This window comes from Vipera berus (genome assembly GCF_964194415.1).
Source record: "Vipera berus genome assembly, chromosome: 1".
In the NCBI taxonomy this organism is placed as follows: domain Eukaryota; kingdom Metazoa; phylum Chordata; class Lepidosauria; order Squamata; family Viperidae; genus Vipera; species Vipera berus.
In genome coordinates this window covers 190,926,593-190,950,076 of record NC_138202.1, presented here as the reverse complement: position 1 = coordinate 190,950,076, position 23,484 = coordinate 190,926,593, and the positions used below count along the sequence as shown (strand labels likewise).

At 38.2% G+C, this 23,484-nt stretch overlaps 1 protein-coding gene across 1 annotated transcript in view; it reads right to left on the bottom strand.

The window, feature by feature from the left end:
- The window catches only part of COL4A2 (collagen type IV alpha 2 chain), a 201,561-nt gene that overhangs the window by 154,298 nt on the left and 23,779 nt on the right, over positions 1-23,484 (bottom strand). Inside the window, exon 4 of the mRNA XM_081313055.1 lies at positions 7,478-7,558. Coding sequence (XP_081169181.1) covers positions 7,478-7,558 — 81 coding nt within the window. The remainder of the gene's footprint in view (positions 1-7,477; positions 7,559-23,484) is intronic.

Below are 23,484 nucleotides of genomic sequence, written 5' to 3'. Positions count from 1 at the left end.
TGCCATCCAAAGTCTTCTTGGAGTTGGGCAGCCTTAACAAATGAACCAAATAAATAAATAAAATAACAGACACTTGAGGACACTCCCTACAAGACCAGTCTGAAAGAATTGGGGATGTTTTAGGCTAGAGAAAAAAGCTTGAGCAGAGACATGATATCAGCGTTCAGATACATTAAAAGGTGTTGTGGGGATTTTTTTCTGTTACCATAAAACGAGAGACCAGAAATATTGGGTATAGGTTGCAACTATTAGATTTCATTTAAATATAGGGGGAAATTACCTAATACTAACATCTGTACAACCATAGAATATAGTTTCCGACTCTAGGGGCCGGTGCTCATCTCCGTTTCAAAGCCGAAGAGCCAGCGCTTGTCCGAGGACGTCTCCGTGGTCATGTGACTGGCATGACTGGATGCCAAAGGCGCACAGAACGCTGTTACCTTCCCACCGTAGTGGTCCCTATTTTTCTACTTGCATTTTTACGTGCTTTCGGACTGCTAGGTGGGCAGAAGCTGGGACGAGTAACAGGCGCTCACTCTGTTACGCGGCACTCGGGATTTGACCCGCCAAACTGCTGACCTTCTGATCGACAAGCTCAGTGTCCTAACCCACTGAGCCATCGCGTCCCCATCTACTATAGAGATTGCAAATTCTCCACTCTGGAAGTGCTTAAGAAGAGGCTGAACTGCTGACACTTAAGGATGGTTTTAATTGGTTTTCCTGCACATTGCAGATGGTTGGTCTAGATCAGGGCTTTTCAACCAATGGTACACGTACCACCAGTGGTACTTTGGCATGTGGCAGGTGGTATGTGACCCTTGTAGACAAGTGTAGTGGGGGAGGGGAATGAGCTGAAATGACACAAGGGAGAGGCAGCTGGAGCTGCAGGACTGTCGGGGCTCGGCAGAAGTCCCAGGAGCACCGCAGGGCTCCAGATGATTGGCGCTTCCATATCTGGAGGTGAACTGAAGAGAAAAGGAGGGGGAGGAGAGGATAGGATATAAAAGGAGGTGGTTTTGGCAGAAAAGGGGTTGGAGAAGAAGCTGTGGAAGGAGAGCTCAGCAGGCAGGGAGGAAAAAGAGACAGGGAAGAAGCAGCTGTTGCTGGAAGAAAAGATCCCCTGATTTGTTTTCTCCAGCCAGGAGAACGCAATCAGTGCTGATGAAATGAAAAGCTGGGAGATGAGCATGTCGGAAAGGAGGTTGTCTTATTTACGTAGTTCTGGGTCAGCTGGCATCTTGATTGGGTTACCATAAGGATTTTTGTACAGTTTTTACAGCATTTCATAATTCAGAGGCTCGGTTTGTGTGCTTTGGTTATTGGAATATTTTAGTCTGTTTCACAAAGGCTAGCAATGAGTCCAAAATGTTGGCTTCAGTAGGTTTAATCCCTTTGAACAAATGTAATTAGTTTCACCTCCTTATTTTGAGTCTGTCTATGGGTTTTAGCAAGTTTTCTTTGTAGATAAACAGGCTTAATTTAAGGTTATCGCTTTTTGCAATTGCCAGAGCCTTTCAGGGTCTGGTTGCAACATTGTGACAGGCCTGAGGCAGCTTAAAGAAAAAAAAACAGAGTTAGTTTTTCTTTATTCTGGAAGGCTTTTGTGAGCCTTTCTTGCTTTGCGCTTGATTCCTGTATCTTAGGGGTACAGTGAAGGGACTTGGGTGTGTGTGTATTCTTACTACACTGTGGATGGAGAGGAAAGGGAGAATGGAAGAACAGCCAACCAGCCAGCTGGTAGTAGTGCATATTAATAAATATGGATAAATTCATCATACATTTATCAGTGCAAAGGGAAAGGGATTAAGCAAAGGAACTCCCATCGAAGAAATTAAAACCAGTACTTTTTTACTTTTTTCTACAATTTGTAACATTTTATTAGATTATAGAATAAAATACAAAAATACAAAAGCAAATAGTAAGACACAGTGAGGAGGAAAAAGGGGAAAAAGGTGAGGGGGAGAAGGGAAAAAGAAAAGGCATTGACTTTGATCAGATTTACGTATCTAATGTATGCGTCAATCATTTCATGTTCATCAATTTTCTATCATCCAGGAAATTAATGGAGTGATTAAGATAAATAGAATCAGCAATCCTAGTCAATTCTTAATTCCTAAAATAAATTAGGGGTGCAATATATATGGTACAATATAGATGGTTGATTCTCTAAGAATTTTTCCAAGCGCACATTGGATTCAATAACTTCTGGAGTTTTGGGTCTTTTCTAGAGAGGTTCCAAGTTGCTATTAGTTACATGCTCACTAAATAACTGCATATGTCAAAGAGAGTTATATAAGGACTTTCACCCATAGGTCATGCAATACCAAATTAGATGTGTGATTTGCCAAGTGCATGAGGACAGAAGTATACTGAATCAGTCTCACAACTTTGGTGCTAGCCGCAATGTCTTGAGAAACAACTGCTAACACAAATTTAGCAAGCATAATACAGGTCTTAAAAATCAGTTGGCTACCAAGATGTTTTCAACATTTAAAAAACAACTCTTAAACAGTTGTTAGGCAAATGAATGGGCAAGAATCAAAACAATCCTACAGATCCTAAAAGGTTAAATGTAGCTGTGTAGATTTGATTAGAATAGTTTGCCCACTGACCAAGATGGTATCTTCCGGCATTTGGTGACTCTCCTCCATTTACTCACTCTTCTAAAAGCTAGATTAAAAAAGCCCTGATGCTGCAGGGTTGCAGACTGCATATCTGATCACCTCTTCCAATGGGATTAAATTCTATAGTAGTTTAATTAACTTACATGGCATTCACTAAAATCATTTGGAGGGGAGAATATAAATACTGAACAAAATGGTTTTGGCCTCCTTAACCAGTACTATTTAATGTTGAGCCCCTTTTAGTATCCCCATCCTCATCTACGGCTCCCTCTTCCAACTCTGCAAGTGTTATGTAGATGCAAACAGAAATGGGATGACAGTCCATGCCAGCAGAGGTTGTTTCCTCTAAGATTCTCCTCAAAGAAACAGTTGTGAAGAAATCATTCAAATGTTTATGTAACCTTATTCAGTTTCTCTGAACCTCAAGAGTCTCAATGCCCATGGGAAGCACAAGAAGACAGACAGACACCCACTACTGTTTTGTACAATACTTATAACTGTCTCCCCTGACAGACAGACATTCTGCTGCTGCCTCCCAATCCCCCTAAACACACAGAAGAGAGTTTTTCTGGACAAAGTAATCCCAACAGACAAGATTTAAGAAGTAATACATATTGATAAATCAATCTATTCCTGCAATCCGATGTACATTTATGCAGTGTTCTTTTGAGACAATTATATCTGGTGTTATGTCAGCATCATCTGAACTGGCATGGCTCCACAGTTATGTGGTTTGTGACCTGGTCCTGAAATGAATTGATAAGTGAATCCCACTCCTGGAGGGGTTTCAGGGGACACATTTCAGAGAGAAGGAAGCTAATGATATTGAATAAGTTGGAACACTAAAGAACTGAGTTATACCCCACCCGCAAACAAAACAGAACATATCTGCTCTTGTATTTCCTTTCTTGCCAAATGCTATCAGGAAGGGCTTCCTTTTTCAACCCCCCCCTCAACATCTGTGATCTCAGCTCATTCCCCCTCCCCATTTCCTTTGGGGCTTCAGAAATTAAAACATGGGATGATCAGAGGCAAGGGATTGTGTTCCATCAAAATGTCCACAGTATTGGGAAAATTAAGTTTAAAAAGTTTTCCTCAGTCAGTTAAATCTCTGTATCCTGATATGGAAGATGAAAGTTTTTCTCATGTAAATATTGTTGAAGGAATAGTTATATACAGTAACTTAATAATTCAAAAAAATTTAAAAAGGCGTTTCCATTATTTCTTAAACCTCCCACATCTTTATAGTAAATCACACAAATTGTATTTTTCCCTCAGTCATCTGACTTATTTTCCTAATTTATAAAGTGAAAATACCCAGAGGATATCTTGCTGTTTGTAGTAGAGAAATAAATAAACATAAGCAGTATTAAGCAATATTAAAAGGCATCCATAAAAGATCTATAAATATAACATACATAGCAAGTGTGAGTTTGAGGGATTTCAACATTTATATCATACATTAAACTTTCCAAAAATTATATTCTCAAAGACCCAAAATGCTTTAATAGTTTTAGAATAAGAACAGCACAATAATTTCAAAAATAGGGTAACATCTGAAAATTGTCTGTCTTGCTTTTTAATGTCAGTACCTCGAATGACCTCATTGTTGTATTATTTATTCATTAGGAAAGTGACACTGAAATGTTCCTTCCTGATTAAGATTATTTCTCTTTAATGAGAATGTTTAAATGTTCTGATAGGAAATTCTTATTTATTTTTAAGAACAAAGCAGGTTTTTTTGTGTTAGATTCAGCTAAACTGACTTTTGGTCAGGAAACATGTTCCAGATAAATTTCTAAAAATAACAATGGATCTTCTGATAATAAAAACTAATTCTGTTAGAACTTTATTTTTTTCTCTCATTAAATTTGTAATGTAACTGGAGGTCTATGCATACTTTAAGGAAACAGCGCTGGCTGGACACCATCAAAGCTGACACCAGCCTGAGTGTGAAAAACTCAAAGAAGTAGTGCAAGACTTTACCCATAGTATCGCCAAAAGTCAGACACAATTGAATGGATATCATCAACATCGTCATCATGCATACCTTAAGTTATATTTATTTATTTTATTAAAAGTGAATAAGGTCACACTGTAATAAATACCTGTATTTGATAATATGGTCACATAATTTCTTCAACAAATATTCAGATTTTTATTTGACAATAAGACTTATAAATATTATTAAATCAATGGAAAATATTATTAAATTAATGGAAAAAATCTGTTTCCAGTGATATGAATGAGTATGTGTCACGTATCATCACTATATATTGAAAACTAATATTTATAGGAAAAACAAAGCAAGAACTCACAATTGGCATGAGCCAGTTCAGTTGACACATTCTAATATAGATAGGTATTGGCTCAAAACTAACAGTGTTGGTAGCAAGAAACCTAGGAGTATCAGAAAAACAGAAATTTCATGGGGAGACCTTCCTCTTCTCAACATGCACTGTAGGATTTAATAATAATAATAATAATAATAATAATAATAATAATAATAATAATAATAATAATAATAATAATAGTTGGAAGGGACCTTGGAGGTCATCTAGTCCAACCCCCTGCTCAGGTAGGAAACCCTATACCATTTCAGACAAATGGCTATCCAGTCTCATCTTAAAAGCTTCCAGTGTTGGAGCATTCACAGCTTCTGGAGGCTTGTTCCACTGGTTAATTGTTCTATCTGTCAGGAAGTTTCTCCTTAGTTCTAGGTTGCTTCTCTCCTTGATTAGTTTCCATCTGTTGCTACTTGTCCTGCCTTCAGGCGCTTTGGAGAATGGCTTGACTCCTTCTTCTTTGTGGCAGCCCCTGAGATATTGGAACACTACTATCATGTCCCCCCTCGTCCTTCTCTTCATTAAACTAAAGGTAAAGGTAAAGGTTCCCCCGCACATGACTCCCTCTTCTTTGTGGCAGCCCCTGAAATGTTGGAACACTGCTATCTTGTCCCCCCTCGCCCTTCTCTTCAATAAACTAGACATACTCAATTCCAGCAACCATTCCTTATATGTTTTAGCCTCCAGTCCCTTAATCATCTTTGTTGCTCTTCTCTGTACTCTTTCCAGAGTCTCAACATCTTTTTTACATCATGGTGACAAAAACTGGATGCAGTATTCTAAGTGTGGCCTTACCAAGGCTTTGTAAAGTGGTATTAATACTTCACATGATCTTGATTCTATCCCTCTGTTAATGCAGCCTAGCACTGTGTTGGGTTTTTTGGCAGCTGCAGCACACTGCTGGCTCATACTGCTGGCAGCTGCAGCACACTGCTGGCAGATGATACAACTGTGGTAGGTCTTATTACAGGTGGGGATGAGACAGCATATAGGGTGGAGGTACAAAAACTATCCATATGGTGTAGTAACAAGAAGTTGCACCTAAACATTGGCAAGACGAAAGAGATAGTGTTAGACTTCCGGAGAAAAAAGGAGGAACCTGCCCCACTTTACATCGGGGAGGACTGTGTGGAGAGAGTTTCCTCCTTTAAATTTCTGGGAGTCTACCTCTGTGAAGATCTGACCTGGAAAGTTAACACAACCCAGGTGGCTAGAAAGGCCCAACAGAGGCTTCACTTTCTTAGGGTCTTGCGGAAGAACAGCGTAGAACAACGGCTAATGACCCTCTTTTACCGGTCTACTATAGAGAGCGTCCTCTTGTATGGTATTGTGGTTTGGTTTGCTGGTGTGACAGCCACGGACAGGAAAGTATTACAGAGGGTAGTGAGCAAAGCACAAGACATTGTGGGCTGTCCCCTGACACCACTGGATGACATCGCCAGGGCTCGTTGCCTTGGAAGAGTTGCTCGTTGGTATCTCTTTACTCTCCTACCATCTGGTAGGAGATATAGGAGTATAGCCAGCCGTACCAACAGGCTGAAAAATAGCTTTTATCTGTGGGCTGTTAGGCTTTTAAATGGGATATAATCTCTGTGAACTTATGCAGAATTGACTTGGGAGTCTGGTGTGTGGTGTAGTTGGTTCACATGGTGTGGTAGGATGGAGGGTTTGTTGTCACTGTGTGTTGGGGAGAGAGAGCACGGGGGGAGGCTCAGCTAATCTCAATGTACACATGTTGTACTTTGACAATAAAGGTTTATTATTATTATTAATTATTATATTGAAGTGATTGTCCACTAGGCCTCCACGATCCCTCTCAAAGTTACTACTATTGAGCAAGGTACCACCTATACTATACCTATACATTTGGTTTTTCTTGCCTAAATGTAGAACTTTACTTTTCTACATTGTAAAAGGGAGAGGTTTCTCCTTGTGTTCCCATATTGCTTTCATCATTCTGACAAGCCGTAAGCCCCCTGTGTGGGCACCCCTGCCAGCCAAGGCCATTAATACAGATGGTGGCAACATGAGGTCCATGGGGCCAACAGATTCCACTTTGGCTCCCATTGAGATTCTTGCTTTTTAAGATACTCGCAATTAAAATACAATTGGGAAATTGGCATTTTGCAAAACAGAGTACCCAATATATGTAGCATTATCTTTACAGTTTTTTCAAGAATGAAAAATGATATTCTCCATCCTTTATTTCAGAATGAATTTATCCTCCCAGGATTTAAAAAAAGGAAAGGCAGAAAGATAAACTTGTAAAGGCAAAAGATAAACTTACCTATTATTTTCTGATAAATGAGTATTTTATAGAGGTGTGAAAGTCTAGCTCCAGATTATTTTGTTTTCTCCCAAGAAGCTGTCAATCTGCATGTCTGGGATTGGTTCATTTATATTTTAATTCTACCCATTAATATCTTAATTCCAGACTCCTATACCAAATTTAATGGTTAATCCATTAAAATAATAGAATTTTTAATGCAACAAGATGCTGGTACTCACACGAGCTCCTTTTTCTGGGAAACATTTACAGCCCTCACTGCAGTCTCTCCCTGCACATGGTCCAGCGTAGGACTTTCCTCCCTGAAAAACATGGGACACATTCAAAATTTCAATAAAACCAAAAATAGAGAAATAAATTAAAATACAACTGAAACAGGAATAGATTTAAGTGACAGCATACAAATACAGGTAGTCCTCACCTTATGACCACAACTGACCCCCAAATTTATGTTTCTAAGTGAGAAATTTATCAAGTAAGCTTTGCCCCATTTTACGACTTTTCTTGCCACAGTTGTTGAGTAAATCACTGCAGTTATTAAATTGGCATCACAGTTGTTAAGTGAATCTGGCTTCCCCATTGACTTTGCTTGTTAAAGGGTCACAAAAGGGGATCACATGACCCCAGGACATTGCAACCATCATAAATGTGAGTCAATTGTCAAGCATTTGAATGTAAATCACGTCACCATAGGGATACTGTAATAGTCATAAGTGTGAAAAATGGTCATAAGTCACTTTTTTCAGGGCTATTGTAACTTCAAACGGTCACTAAGTGAGGACTACCTGTAATATTTATTTGACAAGAAACAGATAAAAACATTAAAGTGTATATCCTGAGATAAATGTAATTTACATAGCCAGAAAACAAACTAAGCGCTGTCAGAAAAAAAAATCTTAAATTGCCCCTCTAGTGACATCACTGGTTCATGACTATTAATTGGCAGCTTAACAATTAGAAATACTGCCTGTCTATAAATATTGCCCTCTCCTGCTAATGGTGAACCTGATGCTTAAAAGCTACATACATAAGCATACAACACAGACCATACTGATCTCATGTGTATCCTGACATAATTGTGTAAATGACTGTGTAATTTGAGAGAAGATGTCATGATTCAGGTGATTCTACTTACCCTATCCCTGCCAGAAACCAGGGATATAAACAATAATTTGTTACAAAAAATGCAGTTTCTGAAATCATGGAGCTTTGCCCATTTTTCCTAGAAATCAGGTGGTCAGCCTGATCAGTATACAAAGCATAACAATTAAATTCTTGGGAACAATTAAAATGCAATTAACTAATATCCTGCCTTTCATTCAGTAGCAGGTAGTGGCCTGTGATGGAATGTAGTCTGGAGTCATAGGAGGGAGGGGCTCTTTCCCAGAGGGCAAAGTGGAGCTTGGAAAGTTGGTTGGCAGGAAGAGGGTTAAAACAGCCACTCCCTAGCAATTCACAGAGCATATCTAATAGTCATGCAGATAGTTGCTTTACTTTGAAAAGATTTCTGTTTGTAGGTGAACAACAATAAAAAACTACTCAGAAATGACTCCACGAGTCGTTCTTGGTTCTTTAGGCCTGACAATTCCATCCTTTATGGGGGGGGGTTTGCCCCACAATACCTTTCAACACCTCACCTGTGAGACAGGTGAATGTGAAGGGGCTGATTTAGTCTGGCCCACCGCTTTGGTGGCAACAGGTGCCGCACAGAAGCCTATTTAGCATCCAGATCCAGGAGGTTCACCTACTCTCATTCTGCCCTTCAAGGAGACGGGCAACTTGAAAATAGCCTCAAAATAAAGCATCACTTCAAAGGTCTGCACAGTCATCGTATGAAAAATGGATGCACTTAGAGCAATCTATACGTAAATATAAACAGATATCACTACTTTGGTATCAACAAATCTTATTAGCAAAACTCATATTTTTTAAACCCTGAGATATAATTAGCTATCAAAAGGAGCTTAGAAGAGCTCTGCTAGATCACCTGCAATATTGATACATTGGCAATTGACCAGATGTAATCGGGAAGCTTAGAGACATGGTCAGGAGGGAAAAAATTTTTTTTGCCATTAGTGTTGTATGCTGTCTGTTATTCAAGATGTAAGTAACTAGATAGTTCACCTACTTATTACTTATTAGCAAGTGATTAGGTAATTTATAGATGCTGATAGTCCTAGTAATATCTGCAAGGGAGGGAAATGACAAAAACAGTATTGCACTTCTGCACATGCAAACTCCACCTTCTCTTATTAAATCATAAGGTAAAGGTAAAGGTTCCCCCGCACATGCGTGCTAGTCGTTTCCAACTCTAGGGGCCGGTGCTCATCTCCGTTTCAAAGCCGAAGAGCCAGTGCTTGTCCGAGGACGTCTCCGTGGTCATGTGGCCGGCATGACTAGATGCCAAAGGCTCACGGAACGCTGTTACCTTCCCACCATAGTGGTCCCTATTTTTCTACTTGCATTTTTACGTGCTTTCGAACTGCTATAAATAGGATGCAGAATCTATGGCACTAATCATTTATCCTGCAGACAACTCTGCATGGATTGGCCAGTCTCCTTTTAAAATTCTCTCAATTAAATGCTTTTTTCTGAGCAAGTGAGCACATCTGAACATTCAATACAGAGATACAGCTGCCCATATTTTAATTTTTAAAGATTTAAATTTAAATTTTAAAGACCTATTTTATGACTCAGAGGAATTATTGGAAATAAAGATTATGCTTAAAGCTAACTTCTTCTTTCATCATAACTCATAATTTATTTCCACTACCATGGAAATTTATTTATGTATTTCCACATCCTCTTGAAACACAGCTTCTCCCAATCTTTTGACGCTTGGTTATTTGTACCTCTCTCATATTTGTTTGCTTTCATTTCAATGTCCCTTCATTCTTTCTTATTTTCAGCAACAAAAGGAGGGAAACACTGAGTATGATTTTATGGACTTCTCTTTCTGTCTCTTCCTTCCTTTCTCCCTTTTCTTTCTTTGCCAGAATTCAAGGTGATTCTGAGCAGCTTCACAAGAATAAAAAGCAAGATGATGATAACTTTACAGTAGAAAAGAATGAAGTTGCACTTGAAGGAACAGATATTACTCCCAAACTTGGAGGCCCACCAAATATCCTAAACCAATGCCTAGGAAAAGAGCCAGGTTTTCAGGTCTCACTTGGAAGTAGGTTAGGGTGGGGGTTATACATGTCTCCAGGGGGGTGCTGTTCCAGACAGCAGGCACTATGACCTTTCTTAGCAAGTGAAAGGCAACTCCCCTTTTCCGTTCATATTTATTAGCAGCAAATAAAGTCATCTTTCTGGAAAATACAGTATACCTTTCCTTTGCACTGAAAGGCATTAGTAGATAAAATAAAAAGTTAATGTTATACATACACACCCGAGCCAGATAAAGTTAAAATAGAAATGAAAATGTAGTTATATAAAACAATGGAAATTTCTTTTTCCTAATTCTATAGAATACTTTGAATGTATATATATCTTATATTTAGTAAAAAGGTAAAGGTTCCCCCGCATGTGCGTGCTAGTCGTTTCTGACTCTAGGGGCCGGTGTTCATCTCCGTTTCAAAGCCGAAGAGCCAGCGCTTGTCCAAGGACATCTCCATGGTCATGTGGCCGGCATGACTAGACGCCAAAGGTGCACGGAACGCTGTTAACTTCCCACCGTAGTGGTCCCTATTTTTCTACTTGCATTTTTACGTGCTTTTGAACTGCTAGGTTGGCAGAAGCTGGGATGAGTAACAGGTGCTCACTCTGTTACGTGGCACTCGGGATTCGACCTGCCAAACTGCTGTTTTAACCCACTGAGCCACCGTGTCCCTCATCTTATATTTAGCAGGTGTTTAAAGCTTCAGAATTCAGCATCCAAATTCATTTCAGGATTGGGATGAGGAGTTCCCACAGTCCACTCCCTCTCTCTAGGCTTTTTATCAACATGCTTGGGAGCCTAGATTTTTATCAACTAGTTATCTTCAAAATGTGGAAGGTGTCTTTTTATAGTAGGCACTCTAAAGAGCTTCTATTTTGGGTTATGTAACAGATTAAGAATTGTGTTGATGTTAATTCCATCCCTCCAGCCACTTAGATTAACAGAAATGGTTGGAACAATCATATGATTGTTCGGAGCCACTTATCATGGACACTAATAAATCTTACCCATCATTCTGAAGAACCCTGTATACAAAGCTTAGACCTCAGTAGCTAATGGGAATACACTTGAGGAGGAAGCATCAAAGGCAAGACAGTTTACTCATTCATCCAATTTATAAAGAATTTGTTGAAAGCATAAATTGTATGAATTGCTGCACCCACGTGACACACACAGAGAGAGATCATTCTCATACTTATTTTGAAAAGGGTAGACTATGTAACCACCTAGTTTGGTTCCAAATGTTATTTCTGATAGGAAGGAAGAACTCTGCAACTGTTCCTTCTCTGGCCAGAGGGATCTTCCCATTGCCATTAGGTGCTTCCTGGAGAGGGGGATACAGGCACCAGTAGCTGAGACAAAAATGTTTCGTTTTTCAGTTTTGCAATCTCAGGGCAACTCTTTGCAATGTTTGAAAAGTGTTCCTGTGAAATCATATAATCTTCCTTCTTGATGAAACCAAATAAGCATAATGAAGAATTTGGCCATATTATGCATGTTCTATCTCGTATTATATATATATATATATATCATAATTGTATGATTCACAAATATCACAAATCACAAATTTGCAATATTATTCACAAATAATTATAGGAATAGTAAACTTTTTAACATATTTTGTAATTTAACATAATATAGCTATCCCCTATGTATCATGTATTAAACTCTGAAATTCTTTGGGCTTAGTTCTTCAGTTAAATTAAAAGTATTAAACAGCAAGTCACACTGATTTGGTATACAACACAACCTCCTTCTTGCCTTTTCAGTCCTTTCTGATACACAAAAGATGCATAAATTTTGTACAGCAGTATGTAGTGAATCTTGTGGTTTGTTCTGTGTACCAAAAATGCTCTTATCAAAGTACAAACAACTAGCATATGGAGCTTATAAACATCAAAACAGTAGACTTCCTTTATGTGAATTACACCATGTCATCTGGTCTGTTCACATCCTCTCTCAATTAGACACTGAGTCTGTCTACTTAACAAAAGTCAGGAAATGTCTAGGCTTGGGAACAAGCAAATATTTAAAGAAATATAATCTATGAAGAAAAAGTATTGCAAATATTTCAGATTGATTATTACTTAGAATTTTAGAACATTAGTAAATATATGAATTTGGATTTTATTTCTCAGTTTTATTTCCTAGTAAGATACATACTGCTCTGACATGATAACTAATTGCTCCTCACCAGATTATAGTTTCAACATTTTTTTAATATTCTCTAGAGAATTCCTGCATGATATTATATACATTGTATAATCTAGATAAACAAATACATAAAGCCTATATAACAGGATTGACTGAATTACTTTGTCTTATTTAGAATTGGCCCACAAACATTGACAGATAATGTATGAAGATCCTGTCTTGTTTAAATTGTACCAAAACGTATGTGTTGGAGAGGAAATGCTAAAATTGGCAATAAAAAATAGAAGTTCTCCACACTCTGCATTTTATAATTTGTGTAAAACATTTATAAAATATTTAAAGCATTAACATTGCTTAAGAACAAACAATGCATACCCAGATGATATAGGTATATCAACCCCCAATTACTTTATAAATAATATTATTTTATGAATTGCGACAATAATTATAGTCTTTCCCTTTAAGGAACTGTTCTAGGTTTCTAATCGTTTTGTTGCCCTTATACATAAACGTGTGTGTGTGTGTGTGTGTGTGTGTGTGTGTGTGTGTACACGTACACATAACCTTGGAGTTGTGGTAGAAATTGCAACAGTTTTACTAACCACTATGTAAAATACTAGTTACTGAAAATAATTATTACACATGCTATGAGAACAAAAAAACCTCCCTTTTTACAAAAAGAGTAAAAAAAAGTCTTCAGGAGCAATGAATACATGGCTGTAAGAGTTAATTGCTTTGCAACTAAACCATAACTCTTTTTTGGGATGGATGAATTAGTCTGGGATTGAAAGAAGAAACCATGATCACATCATTTAAACCATAAAGAAGCCAAGTTAACGGTTGTTCCAAGTTGCACAATATGCTAAGCCCAAGAAAAATATGGATAAATATTACATGCAGATCAAATGTGTTTTAGAAATGTTAGTGAGTCCAAGGTTAACACCAGTAGTCTCTAGATTGACCAGCATCCAGAATGTCTATGACTGCCAGTTAGGAAGAAGCACGGATCCCTGAACCAGCTGCACTTTCTGGATCTTTTTCAAGCACAGTCTTGCACAAAGCACATTCCGTGGCTCATATCTCAGACAATGTCACTCAATAATATAAAACTTAATGAGTAGAACTAAATGCAGGGTGGTTCATGGTGGAAAAAGGAAAGTACTTCTTTACACAACAGATATTTAAACTGTAAAAGATACTTCTGTCTAATATAGAATCAACTGCTTTAAATTCTTATGTTATTAATTAGTACACTATTTTTTATAATGCAGAAAAAAGATGGATTAATAGTGGAATGAAGCAGGAAACAATACTGTTTGCAGAAATATTAAAAAAAATAGATACAGAATAAAAATTGGAAATGCTCATGGCAATACAAGTCAGATAATCACTTAAAGCTGATTCATTTAGTTACAGAGTTAAGCAAATTCTTAGAGTTTAAAAGTAAAAATACATGAACAGTTTAAATAACATCTCATTTTAAAACAAAAATATAGCTAATACAGGTTTCATAGAACACAATATCTAAATAACCGCAAAAGTTTAGAAGCCAAACAATATCTAAAAACCAAATTAATATGATGAAGATTATGTCTGAAAAAGGTCTTAACCTGTGAGCATCTAAGGATAGGAACAGATATCTAAATATCTCATTGAGGTCTTGAATTAAATGAGAGTGCATGTGATGCAGCACTGATTTAATATTTGCTGTTTGGTCCCTACTCCTGGATTTAGTCTTGAATCTGGGTGTCCAATGGCCGGTGTACTGACATATACTTTGCGAGTAGCTACACTGATTATCAGTTCAGTTTGTTTATAATCACAGTGCAAAGCTTGGGTAATTCTTCTCTCTCTCCCACATCAGTGTGCGTAATCCCCAAGTCTTGCTGTAGAAACATTTTTGGTGTCCCAGTGTTAGACAAGAGACAGCTGTGCAAGATGCAAATGTAGGGGAAGATCTTCTCTGTGGCCAAGGCTAAACTGTAGGGACCTTATCTCAGGAAGTCATTTTCACCTCTGACTGCCTGGCTAGGTTTTTCTTCACACAGATTTCACTCATCAGCTTGAGGATATTTTTCCAATTTCCTCTGTTTGTTTGTTTTTTGACTGGAATTATCTGCTATATTTGTTTTTGGTTTTACTGCTTTTTGTTTTTGTTTTACAACTTAAAAAAACCAAGGAAAAAAATCAAAATTGCAAGTTCTCTGGATACATGTATTTTAAACAGTAAAGGACAAATATATTTATCAGAGTTGCCCTGGAACTTGAAAACCTGTCTTTTTTTCTGAGATCAGCCAAGGACAACTAGGAGGTTACAGTGACTGTGTCATTTCAAGGCCCCTACATCCACCAGAAGAGCCACAGCTGCAGAGAACTTCTCTCCATGGAAAGAACATGGAGCTCCTCCAAGCATCTGTGTCTCTGAGACTCCAGAGATGAGGGAGAAGAACTCTCTGGTCTCATGAATCAGCTGACAAGAACTGCTGAATACTATTGACTGCAAGTGCACACACAAAGGATATTAATGCTGGTGTATAACTCTCCTATTCTGACCTGTCCTGGAAGAATTGATTTCTCTCTCTCCTCTTCCCTTAGGGTCCATTTTTTTAAAAAAGTGATTTAAATTTCTCTTTACCTTTACATTTACTTTTGAGAGATGAACAAGCAGTGGATTTGTGAGCACCTAGAAATGAACAAGGCAATCAAATAGAAGCCAGGATGGGTTTGTTAAAAACAGATTATTCCAGAAACCCTTATTGCCATCTTTGATAATGTGATTAAATTAGTGTATTAGCAAAATGCTGTGGATATAGTTTACTTGGATTTCAATAAGGCATTTGACAAAGTAGACCATAGCTTACTTGGTAAGATGAAACAATGTGGGATAGATAATACCTTTACCAGGTGGATTCACAGTTGGCTGACCAACTGCACCCAGCATGTAATTCTCAGTAGAATTATATATACATAAAGGGGAGCATGCAGTGGGTCCAGTCATCTCAAGTTTCTGTCTTGGACCTAGTGCTCTTCAACATCTTCTTAGGGGAACTCATCAGATTTGCAGATGACACTAAGCTCGAGGGAATTGCTAACACATTGGAAGGTAGACTCAAAATTCAAAAGGAATTTTGAGCATTGAGCCCAAGCCAACAAGATGTAGTTCAGTGGTGTGAAAAGTAAGATCCTGCACTTAGGCAGGAAAAACCAAATGCAGAGGTTAGAATACATAGTGCCTGGTTCAACAGTAATAACCATGAGAGGGGACTTCCGGTTTTGCACCCGTAGCGCATGGCTGTGCAAGAGCGGATCTCCACTCCCCATGGCTAGTTTCGCCCTGCCAGGGTGACCCTAGATGGATCTGAAGTCACCCCAAAGAGGTGACCGTGAATAAGGGGCACCCCATTGATCACAAGGTGACAGCAATCGCTTTGTTTGATCCGGGGAAAGCCCTCCAAACCCGACAGGACAAAGGCTAGCCGCATGCCAGTGTCTCTAGTCCAAGCTACCTGCAGCCGAGAAGTCCAAGAGCACTAACAAGAACAACAGTGAACAGTGTACTTAGAATTGGTGAGAGCATTTGATGTTCTCTCCCTTATTTTGCAAGTCCCTGAGAAAGATCCCCAAAGCAAAAAACCTCCAAAAGTGAGGGGAGGGGACTACATTCCCATTCCCCCACAGACAGAAGCGGTGAATTAACCTTTAAGGAAGAAAGAAACATATTGAAATTAAATTTAAAATACTACAATCTGATCAAACTTAGAAACTAAATCAAACTGCTAAGATTACATTCTAAAGGAATTTGATGAAATTTTATATATATAAAAAGAAAAATAATAAGAACTTCTTTCCTGAAAGAGCTAGAAAACAAATATTTGCTGACATCTAGTGGACAACTAGAATATAGCACATTAAAGTCAATGCCCAGAAACAAAGACAAAATCTGTTCCCATGAACTCTAATAACCTTTAAGAAGATAGTTGCCAGAGGATAAAAAAGAGATTGTATACTGGGCCAGCCATAAGATTGGAAAGTGTTTGAAGGAAAAGAAATATTTTGATTGTGGCCTAAACTTATTCATTGTTTAAAAACTTTGATTTATGACTAAGTTTTGAGAGGGAAAGTTACAGTAAGGATTTAAGGTGGCTAAATATACTGAATTGCAATTCTGACTGTTTGACAATTGACTCCTGAAAGAAAGAATTGTTATAAAATATTGATTTTACTGAAACCTTCACAATTGAAAATTACGGTGGCTTATAAAAATTATATATAAAGACAAGAACTATATAAAATTGGTGTCAACACTGCTAACATCAGATGTTTTTGCATTGACAACAGATGGAAATGTAGTCATCTTTTTCCTTTTGCTTTTACAGTTAGATGATGCTGGGAGGGGGGATGTGAATGAGAGTTTAGCTAGACATAACAACAATGAGCTCAGCATGAGAATCAAGGTTATTGGAACCAGTACTGATAAAGTATTGGCAGGATGGAGAGCTGGAGAGGAAGTCTGCACTTCATGTTAATTGGGGAATGTGATTTATGACTGTTAATGGGGGGGAGGGAATTGTGCTTTGATACTATGTGCCTAGGAGAGGGGAATTCAATTTTTGACTTTGATTATGTTAGTGCTGCTGCTATGCTACTCGAATAAAGATTCTTTAAGGTAAACAATGCCTTGAAGTTCTTTGAAGAGTTCCATCTGTCAGAATCATGAGAATTGGACTGTTTGGATTTTGAGTTTTGGCTAGCTTGACAAGGTTAATTACAGAGACTATGGCACTTATGACAGATTACTCGAAAGGGGGAGACAACATGGATATGACATATTCATTAAAAAATGATAGAAAGCCACACTTAATATCTACTCTTGAAGGATTCAACCGGAAAGATCAGAGATTTCTAGAAGCAACATTTCAAGACAAGACAAATATTTTGCAAGAAGAAATTTATGCAATGCTACAACAGATACAATAGCTCTAATCCATGAGGAGATTAAGCATAAATTTGATAGTATAAAGGAATAAACTTCTAATTTAAATCTACAATAAAAAACATTCAAAGATTGATGGTAAAGAATGAACAAACAAATCAGATAACAGAATGTGAACTAGAAAAAAATGACTTAATTAGCGAACTTAATACAAACAAGTAAAACTTCACAAGATTTGTATACAACAATAAATATGGAAAAGATATCTTATGCATTAGAACATCAAAATAAACCTGAGAAGAAAGAAGACTTAACAAAATAGACACTACTAGGGGAATTACTGTTTGGGAGTCACAAAGCATACATCTTACATATTATGTATCCTCCACGTCTAACAACAACTACAAAAATACAAGACCTGTTTGACAAGTCAAAAATATTAATTTGGAAAACAATTTAGCAAAGGAAGAAGATTACAGACAGGCTTAAGAGACTTGACTCACCCTACTAGATGCAATATTATACGAGCAAACACTTGTTTGAATATAGCTAAATAAACAAATAACTTTAGCTATAAAGGGGCTTTAGAATAAGTGCGATAAGAGATATAAGTAATATGGTATTTTTTTGATAACACACAAAATGTAAAAATATTGGGATGATGAAAGTGAAAAGTTTGAACTTTAAAGACAAATTAAGTTTGAAAAGATTTAGGATTAAGGAATGACTGAAATTTTGTGGGGAAATTAGGCTTAGGAATTTTGGAAAAAAGATATATAGTGATTTAATTAATTTTTACAAAGAAGTGAAATATAAATTGATTAGAAAAGATGTTATAAGTAGATGTTATGATAGATAAGCAGTATAGTATTTCTATAATATATGAAATATGAAAATATCAGGATGATATATTTAAGTGGAAAATTTGGATATTTAGATGTTAATTATTGAGAAAATTATGATTGATAAGAACTGTTTGAATATTATGGAGAAATTGAGTTTAAACAAGATTTATGAAAATAAGATATATGGTGAATTAATAAGATGACATGAACATAACATAAGTTGATAAGAAAAAATGCTATATATAGACACTATTATTGTTGGTATAAATATAGAAGAAAATGTTTTTTATTTAATCAATTATATATGGATAATATTAAATATCAAAAATTATATTTGTTTAATGCTGAAGAAGGAGAATACTATTGGGAGAAGAGAGGATCAAGGAAATATATTATCAATTGATATACTAATTATGGAAATATAAAAATTAATTATTATTGACTGTTAATTAACTATAATTGATTGTAAAAAAATCATAAACCAAGACAACACACTGTACACCGGCAAAAAGGTTGTTATTGTAAAAAATAAAACTTTTACACAAAAAAATAACACATCTGGCCTGCGGGCTGGCAGTTTGACACCCCTGGCCTAGAAGACTTTCAAGTTCCCTTCCAGCCCTATGATTCTATGATTATATTAAAATACCTAAGGTCAGGGCTTTTTTCTTATAGAACACTCAGAACGGAGTTCCTTTTTTTGATGGATTTTTTCAACTTTTTCATAAGCTGTGCTACTCCCTCTATTGGCTTTCGAAAGCCAAAGAAATTGCTGCTGAGTGCGCCAAAAGACCAGGCTGGCAAACTTTGCACATGCAAGTTGTCTGCAACGAAGGCAAGTTGGCAGGAACTTTGCACCCCTCTCAACTACACCATCTCCTAGTTGTAAGTAAGAGAGGACCAGGAGTGGGAGGTGGAGAGCAGCACTTAATTCTGCCCTGCCGAAAAAGCGGAGTCCATATGCAGTCCTGCCTCATGCTCACCCATGTCAGCCTGGCACTGAAGCACGGAAAACACGTGTGTACCTGCCTCATGCTCACCTCGTGTCAGCCAGGCTGACTACAAGTCAGAAGGAGAAAATTCAGTGGCAAAGAATCCCCCTCCTCAAATAACTCACATTTGTCAAGTCCACCCTGCCCTCTGCAAGACCCTTGGCCCACCTCTTTTTAACAGTAGTCCTGAAGATGCCTGGAGGAGACGGGAGGGGCAATGCCATGGTGCTGTGGGAGCCTCGGGGCCCATTCTACAAGTGGGGTTGTGAGGGGCGGGTGGCAGGGTGGAGGCAGCACTGGCGGGGTGGCTGCGGGTGCTGGGCATGGAGGTGGCACTCATGGTGTGTGATGGGCAGCTGATCTTCCATGGGCTGGGCCAGCTGGTGGCCTACCTGGTGCTGGACCTGCACTGCCGCCGCCTCACCCTGTGCACCTATATGGCCTGCCTGCCGCCCGTGTCCTCCTGCCGCTCCGCACTGGCATCTGGCTTGGCAACTGCAAGTTCTGTGCCATCGGTGTACATTGTGGCTGGTGCTGTGGGAGCCCCAGGGCCCACTCTACATGGCAGGCTTGCATGGGGCAGGCGGAGGTGGCACTGGCGGGATGGCTGTGGGCACTGGGCACGGAGGTGGCATGCATGGGGCATGGTGGGCTGGGCCAGCTGGTGGCCTACCTGGTGCTGGAACTCAATATATGTCATACTATATATGCAAAAGTCCTTGACCTCATGCTCACCATCTAGAAAGTCAAAATAAACAAACATAAGCAAACAAACACGATGGATGGAAACTGATCAAGGAGAGATTCAACTTAGAAATAAGATGAAATTTTCTGACAGTGAGAACAATCAACCAATGGAACAGATTGCCTTTAGAAGTTGTGGGAGTTTCATCACTGGAAGCTTTCAAGAAAAGACTGGACTGCCATCTTTCAGAAATGTTGTAGGGTCACCCGCTTGGGTGTGTGTGGGGGGGTTGGACTAGATGACCTACCTACAAGGTCCCTTCCAACTCTGTTATTCTATTCTATTCTATTCTATTCTATTCTATTCTATTCTATTCTATTCTATTCTATTCTATTCTATTCTATTCTATTCTATTCTATTCTATTCTATTCTATTCTATTCTATTCTATTCTATTCTATTCTATTATTTTCCTCTATTATTTTTTCTGCCAATTTTCCTTCTACTTATCTGCAGGAAAGTGTCCTTGACACCTGGTGCTTTTCACTATGGTCTGCAGGAGTTAGGATCTTCTTAACTGATGAAGATAAAACTAAAGCTTTAGAGACATATTGCATTTCCTCCAAAAGCTCAGAAGACACTATCTAAACCAGCTGGTTGCTGTCAGTATAAGTTAGAATTAAAACTCCCAGTTGGCTGGCCTGGATTCCATTTATGTATTTATTTAACATTTTAAACCACTCAATAGTCTTTCTGGGCGGTATGCAATAAAACCCACAATAATTCAATGTCTTCTAGCTAAAACATGTATACAAATCAAATCAGATTCAAAACAAAGAGACTGTATAAACTACACCACAGCAAGACTGTCATTCAAATTTTATCCCAGTATAATTCAAATAAACTAAAAAATTAAAGTTCCACAGGCTGAAAGCTAGACTGCTTTTAAGAACAATGTGGACTGTCACAGAGAAGAGGGGATCGGCCTATCCTCCAAAGCACTTGAGAGCAGGACAAGAAATAATGGATGGAAGAGAGATCAAACATAGAATTAAGGAGAAATTTCCTTAAAAATTAATCAGTGCCTGCAGAAATTGCAAGTGCTCCATCACTGGAGGTTTTTAAAGAAGAGATTGGACAGCCATTTATCTGGATAGTATAGAAGGTCCCTTCTAACTCTGTTATTTGGCAATTTGGGTAAGGGTTAGGGTTTCATAGGCAAATAACCTTTTCTGCTTAGTACCATCCAGAGATTCAAACACTGGGCACTGAGTGAGAGCAAGATTTCTAGTCTTCCAGTTGGAAATGATTGGAAAGATATTAAACACCACAGAGTCACATTATTGAATGACACAAATATACACTCAATTCATGGAGAATTCACATGTAGGAATGGCAATCCTGCTTACCAATCTGCTTGGAACTTATTCTCTCTCTTATTAGTCAAAACCTTGATTAGTTACAATCATTAGATGTTTCCTCTAAAGAAGAGGTCTGCTTGCACACTGCTGGAGAAACAATGGCAGACTGCTTGCTGATGTATGCTATTGTTATTAATCATGGTACATTTCCTCTGGAAGAGAATGCATGTTAGACAGAAGGCTTAACTTAACAACTTAGTCATTGAGTTTAGTCTCAAGAGGGCACCAAAACTTTGAGCCAATGTGTTCCAATAGAAGAACTCTGTGCTCACATCTGGACTATGGCCCGATTCAGTTAATGAAAGTGGATCTAAGCAAGTATTTCTGTTTTGCTGTCACCAGTTAAAAATAAGAGTGAAGCCTCATTTGAGGTGTCTAAGTTGGTGGAATCTACTGATACTTTTCAATCTATAAGGACATAAGCACATACAAGAACCTTAAGAGGTAGAATAGTAGTAGGATGGGTGAAAGCAATCTGAATAGGCCTATTTTCTATTGTTAGCCTGTGCAACCATTTACCTTTGCACTTTGATTGCCTGAGAAATCTCCCTCTTCTGTACCAGACTGAATTGTCTTTGTCCTCTAAAACTTCAGCTAGAATTCAGCCTGCCTTGGCTTTAACTTCTAGGTTTATCTAGTAGAATGTAATAGTTGGATGGCACTTGGGAGACCATAGAGTCCAACCTTCTACCCAGTGCCAAAATCCTTATTACAGCAGTCCAGATAGAGGGCCATCCATCTTTTCTTTAAACATCTGCAGAGAAGGAGTCCACCATGTGCAGAGTGCTTTTCCCCAAACCCAGGTGAGCAATTTCATGGGGTTTCTGGTCATGTGCAGAGTGTGTTTGGACAGAGAGTCACAGTAAAGTACCACCCCAAAGCTGATCCTGATCCTGTGAAAAGAGTAATGTTGAGAAGAGGGTTTTTTTCAATTTGGATTCCAAGCTTTCCTCTCCACACAGCCCTATTTCCATAGTGCATCAGACCCGCAGCTAAATGCAGATGCAAACTTTGCTAGATGGGCAAGGATTTGAAAGCAACTCAAACATTCCCATTTTGACACCCCATCCCCAGTTGTTACCCATCCAGCACAACAGAGAGATAGAATCAAGATCACGTGAAGTGTTTTAATACCACTTTACAATGCCTTGGTAAGGCCACACTTGAAATACTCCATCCAGTTTTGGTCATCCCAATATAAAAAAGAGGTTGAGACTCTAGAAAGAGTACAGAGAAGAGCAACAAAGATGATTAGGGGACTGGAGACTAAAACATAAAAAGAAAGTTGCTGGAATTGGGTATGTCTAGTTTAATGAAGAGAAGGACCAGGGGTGACATGATAGCAGTGTTCCAATATCTCAGGGCTGCAACAAAGAAGAGGGAGTCAAGCTATTCTCCAAAGCACCTGAGGGCAGGACAAGAAGCAACGGATGGAAATTAACTAAGGAGAAAAGCAACCCAGAAATAAGGAGAAATTTCCTGACAGTTGGAACAATTAATCAGTGGAACAACCTGCCTCCAGAAGTTGTGAATGCTCCAGTACTGGAAGTTTTAAAGGAGAGATTGGACAATCATTTGTCTGAAGTGGTAAGGGTCTGTAAACTGTTAATCTTTACACAGAACACTCTTGAACCATTAACTATCTAAGAAGTGATTCTTGCATAGTATGTACTACTACACAGTATGTTCCCCATTCTATATTCATATTTATGATTTTTATTCCTATACAAATGTTATGCTGAAAATCATCTTGCTGCTTTGCTCAGTGTCCCAGTTTGTCAAAATCTTTCTGAATGCTGATTTGTTGAGATTAAAGTATGTGGAGACACTGCCATATATTTGTTTGGTTCAATTGTTCCAACAACTCTGAATACGTCCAAAGAAAGCACTGTCCACTCCACGTTTTACCATGAGAAATTTTGTCAAATATTTTCATAAAGCCAAGGCACATTATGTCCATTGCATTCTTGTGGTCAAATAAACTGGTCACCAGAACAAAAAGAGAGATTACATTGGTTTGGTATGATTTATTCTCGATAA